Source organism: Aristolochia californica, unplaced genomic scaffold, assembly GCF_029961685.1.
Source record: "Aristolochia californica isolate CCGP_79_NKW_82.1479 unplaced genomic scaffold, dmAriCali1.0.hap1 SCAF_13, whole genome shotgun sequence".
NCBI lineage: Eukaryota > Viridiplantae > Streptophyta > Magnoliopsida > Piperales > Aristolochiaceae > Aristolochia > Aristolochia californica.
In genome coordinates this window covers 14,705,163-14,712,276 of record NW_027181804.1, presented here as the reverse complement: position 1 = coordinate 14,712,276, position 7,114 = coordinate 14,705,163, and the positions used below count along the sequence as shown (strand labels likewise).

Below are 7,114 nucleotides of genomic sequence, written 5' to 3'. Positions count from 1 at the left end.
GCGACGAGCCGGCGGGCAACGACGACGGCGACGGGCCAGTGGGCAACAACGATGGCGGCGGCCCTCCGACGGTACGCTGAGAGGGAGAAGAGAGGGAGACCGAGAAGCTCTGCAACAGATGCTCGGCCTCCCGTGCTCTGCGACAGAGGTCAAGAGGGAAAGGAGAGGGAGGATGGCTGTTAAACCGAAGCCGATGGCTGAAATCAAAGGTGAATGGGGAAATCGATACCGAATCGAAGTAGAAATTAAGAAATCGAAGCCCAAATGTCAAAATCGAAGAAAACCGAAACTGAAATAAGGGAAATTGCAAGAAATTGGAAGGTCTTTTGGGGGAAAAGATAATAGCGTGAGGGAGAAGGGAGTGAGATGCCGAAAGGGAGAAGAGAGGGAGAAGAGACAGAGAGATAAGAGAGAGGGAGAAGCGGGCGGGAGGTTCAGAGGGAGAGCGAGTCCGAGAAAGACACCGTAGAGAGGGAGACCGGAGAGAGAGAGAGAGAGACCGAAGAGGGACGGTGGAGACAAGAGAGGGAGCAGAGAACGAGAGAGGGTTGCGGAACGAAAGAGAGCTGCGGGAACCAGAGAGGGCTGCTGTGGGAACCCGAGAGCGAAAATGAGAGCGACAGTGTGTGAAAGACAGAGGCCCGAGAGAGCGTCCCGTGAGTGTCATGTACATAATTCTCAAAATCGGGCATAAAACATTTTCCGATATTTTCCGAAAAAAAAAAAAACTCAATAAGTGGAGTATGTATCATTTCAGATTTTGTTAAAGGAGTAGTTGGTATTACTCTGTTGATTACAACAACAATAATGTCACCAGTATGAGCATATGATTGAGGAAAAGCTATGGTTTGAATCCTATGGATATCTCTTTTATTGTTCTTTTCACCAAGTATTTTCCCAGTTCGCTTTGATTTTCCATATCCAATTCTTTCTTAGCCCTCACCCTGTGGCCTGTCATTACAACCTGATTAAAGACCTTTTGATCTCTGATTTTGGTGTTGACTACATTGGAGGAGAGGATTTCTGAAAATTGGACTTATGGGGTTAAGTTTTGAGAGAATTCTTCTGAATTTAGTTTTACTTTTATCTGTGTTTGCAGGCGGTTTGAGGTTAAATTGACTATATCACTGTTATGCATGCAATAACATTATTATTTTAGTTGTTTTATTTAATTTACTTTATTTTATTTCAGTTTTAGGCCATAAGGGTATTTTTGGAATTATTTATTAATAGGGATATTTTTGAAATATTTTATTCATAGGGATATTTCTGTAATATTTTATTAAACCCTAACAGGGTTAACCCTATTTAAGGTGTAAGAGTAATGAGAAAATGGAGGATTGAAGTATTAAGAATTAGGTTAAATCTAGCGTAAAGAGGCTTAGAGTTCTCCTCAACGAGCTCTAGGGTTTTCAAGCTTCCCTTAGGCTTGATCTTCGTTTTCGTCTTCCCCATGTCTTCCTATTACCCCTACGGTAATGTCTGGAAGACCCGTAACCCGTGGCAGACCCCAGATCCTCCCAAAGAATCCTTGTGTCAGATCCGGGACCATAACAATCACACACACACACTCAAGTTCTACTTCTAAAGTAAACACTCAACTCTTGCTTGACAAATTGCTAAAAGAGTAAGATATTAGTGATATTAGTGATGAAATCTAAATTCAGATCATGACTTGGTGAGTGATGATACTTCTCTATGGGTTCTAGTTGATATTGCCTAAAGTAGTATTTTATTTTATTTTATTTTTGTTTGAGGACAAACAAAGTTTTAAGTTTGGGGGTGTTTGATGACTTGCATAATTTAATATATCTTATCACCACTTTACTTTAATACTTAGTCTAATTTTATTTATTTTCATTGATTTTAGGATTCATTGTTCTTATTTAAATGTTATGTCAAATTTGAAGAAAATAAAGATATAAATTTTATTGGTGTTTTGGAGGACGAGCGGCAAAGGAGGTGAGGAATTTTTTCGTTGGTGTTTTCTGAATTCGCAGACGGGAGAAAAGGACTGAGAGGTATATTTCGCTGGTGTTTTAGAAGAAGCAGATAGGAGGATCGTGTTTGTTGAGTGAATATTTTCCGGTGGTTTTTGAAGGAGAACTGCAACTGCAGGAGAGAGAGGACGCTGGAACGGAGGACGAGCGGCATTTGCGATTCGTATTTTTTTCAGTGTTCATTTTTCCTTCCTTTGTTCTCAGAAAAATTATGGTGAATTTGTTTATGTTGAATTTAATTTTTAGCATAAACTAAATTTTATTTATTCTAGGAAAACGATTTAATCTAGTTCTGAATTATGCTTGATTTTCTATGCTAATTTAATGTAATTCTTTCTTTGTTTATCTGATTTATTCTGAGTTTATTGCTTCTAGTTAACTAGCCATTAATTAGATGACGTTAATCTTATGATTTGCTATTGAAAGAGGGAATTATAGGATAGATCTGGAATATTTCGGCATAGGTAAATATAGAGATCGAAAGACTTGTATGAACCTATGTAGTATTGAAATCATGAGTGTTATTGCTTTCTTGCTTTATTAATTTGCATACTCTTGTGTGAAATGATGAACAAGAATCATTTCCAAATGACTATCAAATGAGGCTTTTGGATGAATTAGAGATTTTCTAATAAATATAAATAATTAAATTAAATTAAATTAGTTAGATGAGTAAAGCATAGTGAGGAATTATATGAAATCGATTTCCTAGAAGTTTCCTTTCCCATTAATTTGATCTTCAAACATCATTTTTTCTTTCCCTTTGCGTATTTTGCTTTGAATTGATTTTATTTTGAATTGCAATTACAAAAATCTTAGTGATTTCTCTAGATAAAATTAAGATTACTATAATTTCGGTATTTGTCAAAAGTAAGTTACCAATCCCAGAGGACGATAGTCTTCTCATCACTTTACTATAAAACTATGATACTGCTGACTGAAATGCCTGAGAAGGAGTATTGCGTCTTCCTTGCCAAGTGGAGGAAGTGTTCCGTTCCCCTGGCCATGGTGGTCTTTTGTGCTAGACTTTATGTCGAAGTTCTAATGCTCGGGCTAGATTCATTGCCCTGGCTAAGTCAACAGGTGCATATAGCTCCACCTCTAGTCGTAAAGACTCATTAAGGCCTGATGTAAACAAATTTACCTGCTAGTCCACTCGAACCATCCTGCCCGCTCTTACTAATTTTTCTTGGAACTATTTTTTATATATGTCCACTGAGCCAGTTTGGCGTAACAACACCAAATCCCCCAAAGGGTTGTTGTGAGCCGGAGGACCAAACGCAGAATGCATAATTCCTTAAACTCTTCCCAGCCTACCAATAATTTATCCGACTCAAACTTGCTGATACCAAAGTTGTGCTTCCCCAATAAGTGGAAAACAGCCAACTCTACCCTATCATTAGTTGTTGTTCTTTGAAGGCTAAAAAAAATTTCACACCTATACAACCAAATCAAAGGATCTGACCCATTAAAAGTAGGAAAATCAAGTTTAGTATATTTGGGTACGGTGCCTCCGCCTTGGTTGAAGTGTCCTAGCTAGCCAGGGAAGCTAGTGCGCCCAGCAAACTCATCTCCCCCTCTACTATACGAGTGGTCCTCTCCTCTTTGTTCCGGAATTGTATTCCTTCCGGTCGTTAGACCAGTTGTTATGTTGTCCATCCTTCCATTCAATCTCTCCATATCGAGATTAATTTTAGAGAACATCTCCATGAATTGAGCAAATTTTCTGTCACTCTGCCTGACCTCTAAGCATCAACTCCCTTAAATCAATGTTGTTGATCTCTGTCGTGTTACCCAGCTCTGATACCAAGTTGTTATGGTCCCTAGCCATGGATCTAGTAACTCGGCCAAATAATCAAAACTCAATCACTTCGGGGAGGTTAGTCCACAACAAACTTGAAATGAAGTTAAGATTTCAATTCATCATAAATGAATTTATTCAACTTCAACTCATCATTGGGTGTTAGTGTAGACGAGTTCAAATGCACTGGAAAACAGATTCTAGTGTAAGTGCTCCAAAATAAAAAATATGATATAAACAAGAGAATGAGTTACTTTTTATAATGTATTTAAATAGAACATATACTTAAACAGATAATTAACCAAAATAAGCATGGTTACTACACATATAAGTGATTTAATGTGTAGTATTAAAATATATTAATAAATTAATTAATAAAAGACTATATTATATTACTTAATGATTACAATTTATTATAAATTAATATAATAATTACATGTGAGTAGAATAAATTATAAAAAAATAAAAAATAATAGAAGTGTATATAATATATAAATAAATTATTTTTTAATAACATAAGATATATTTTAACATTAAAAATCACTAATTTAATACAGTAATAAAAATAAATGTAATAAATAAATATATTAATTTATCAATAACATAATATATATTTTTATGTATTATTAATTAATAATATATTGCCACAAAATTTAAAACCATTGGTTTAATTAATTATAGCAATGGGATAATTAAACCAAAATAATTTATCAAATTTTTACTTGAACAATATTTTAATTATGACTATTAAATCATTGATTTAATATAGTAATTAAAAAATGAATATACATAATAAATAAAAACAACTATTTTATAAATAACAAATATATGGATTATTTTACAAAATAAATATAATGAGGTTATGACACTCTTAATATTTTCTAACTTAGGAAAAATTAAACCAACGTCCTCATGGCATCAATAATGGTGGGAGACAACGGCGGGCCAGCAGGCAACGGCGATGGAGGCGGCGCTCTGACGGTACGCCGAGAGGTACGCCGAGAGGCTCTGATCCTCCCGTGCTCTGCGATGTCGGCTTTGCGACAGAGGCCGAGAGGGAGAAGATACAGGGGAAAAAATTCGAGGGAGGAAGGTCGAGAAGGGAGAAAAACCGAGAGGGAGGAGAGAGCGGGAGAAGCAGACGAGAGAGGGAGAAAAAAAAATCGAGAGAGGAAGGCCAAGAGAGAGAGAACAGAGTGAAATGAAGAAAAAAATACGTCGAGGGAGGGAGAGACGCGTCCTACACGATCGCTTCATGTGAATGATTTGCAAAATAGGTATGAAACATGATTCCCCGATATTTGCCTGAGAAGATTACCTGACGTGATTCAAATGAAGAGGCGCTCATTCACCACTAACAGCCTAATTGAATGATCGGAGTAATGCGCAGGTAATTCATCTCTACTTCATTTTGGACCAACCCACCCTTATGTAAGAGAGTATTATAAACTCCACTTTTTAAGTACATATGTGAAATCGAAGCTTTAAGTGATAATCTGCACTTAAGACATGTTTAGGACCATTATAAACATCATTTAGAACATTTTAGAGCACTTAGAGAAAAATATTCCTATGCTTTCAAAGTCAACATTTCGAACTGGCATTTGAATGATCGATCAACCACTGATAATGATTGATCATACAAAACTATAGAGGCCAGAAATATAAAGCCTAACCAATGAACCATAGTCGATAGATCAATCATCCTACTTGGATTGATGAATCATGTCTGCCCAGGCAAGCAAATTTCACATGGAAAGATTGATCATCCCACTTGACTTATCGATTAGACATAACCTTGCTAGTAAGGGACATAAAGCATGGTCATTCATAGGAAATTCACTGATTGATCATACTTGTATTGCACAACCAAAGGGAATTTCAATTGATCAATCATCCAATGGTAATGATCGATCAACTTAACTTTTCTAGATCAACAATAGCTTAACTTTTATGGATCAACAGTAACATATTGATCGATCAATCCATCAATCAATAAGTCATTGTTTGAGAGAAAAGTAGTTGTTATGATCGATTAATCGATCAATAACTTTTCAGTGATCGATCAATGAAAGTATTGATTTTGGCAAACATGCAAATAGCGACTAGTTTGGGGAAACTATAATACCCCCACAAGACTGAGTATGGAGAAGAGAATGAGCACTTATTGGCAAATACTCAAGTCATTATTCTCTATCTTGCAAAATTCCTTTGAAAGTACTTTAGAGTGAAAGAGAACCTCATAACTTTGAAAAATATCATTTCTCTTTCATCAATCCTTGCATTCGGATAGTCCAAGCTCCTTCATCATTTCACATCATGCTATAAAGGAAAAGGAAGCTTGAATCTCTCAATGAGAAGCATCTCTCCAAGGGTGTATTTTTACCTTTCTTTTTATTTTATTTTGTGAACAGTTCATCTAAAACTTATATAATATAAATAAAAAGGTCTAGCTATATAGAATCTAGCAACAATCTTTCAAGGAGGTTGGCATTATAAAAATCGTGTATTGAGCTACATGTGGCCAAAGAGAGTTAGAATCTCTTTTGTCAGTCCAGCTATTAAAACTTTTGAAAACAGTAAAAAATTTCCAAGCAAGGGTTTTTGGGTTATGATTATCACTAGAGGAACATCGATAACAAAAAATCTCTTTGTCCCTATGGTGTGTGCATGTTACATTTTATATTCACTTGCTTCTATGCATGATTTTTAGTTACACACAACTTGTTTCTATTTTGATAATCTCAATTCACCCCCTCTTGAGAAGCCACATGGGCCAAGAATATATACATGCTAAAACCATCGATGACCCATGGACGATCGACAAAACAATTTACATCAGACCGCAAGAAAACATCCTTTCACAGAGAGAGGTGGTTGGATTCTTGGAACAACTCATAGGGAAAGAGCTCAAGAAGCCCACTATTTCCAAAGAAGAATTTTTGGCCATAATAAAAGGTAAATCGCTTATGCTAACTACATCGAATTCTCATCAGCAACAAAGACAATATTGCTAATTATAGTACTCTCACTTATTCAAAATAAAGCATGATCCAATTTCAAAGTAATCCCACCAACATACTTTCATAAAAAGATAGGCAACCAGGTAGTTCATCCTAGATGTAATTAGTGTTAGCTAGTAAATATATGTCACAACAACATTTGGGTAGTTCATCCCAGACGGATAAATGGTCTGTTTGGAACCCCTAGAAAAGAAAAGAAAATGATAATTTGATCATTACTATTCCCAAAAAATAGTTAGTGAAAATGAGATAATAACCAAATTCTCCTTTTTACTAACTATTTTTTAGAA

The 7,114-nt window shown here is 35.8% G+C and overlaps 1 protein-coding gene across 1 annotated transcript in view; it reads left to right on the top strand.

The window, feature by feature from the left end:
- The window catches only part of LOC137947684 (uncharacterized), a 5,948-nt gene extending 4,840 nt beyond the window's left edge, over window positions 1–1,108 (top strand). Inside the window, exon 7 of the mRNA XM_068793463.1 lies at window positions 1,100–1,108. Coding sequence (XP_068649564.1) covers window positions 1,100–1,108 — 9 coding nt within the window. The remainder of the gene's footprint in view (window positions 1–1,099) is intronic.
- Window positions 1,109–7,114: the final 6,006 nt, after the last annotated feature.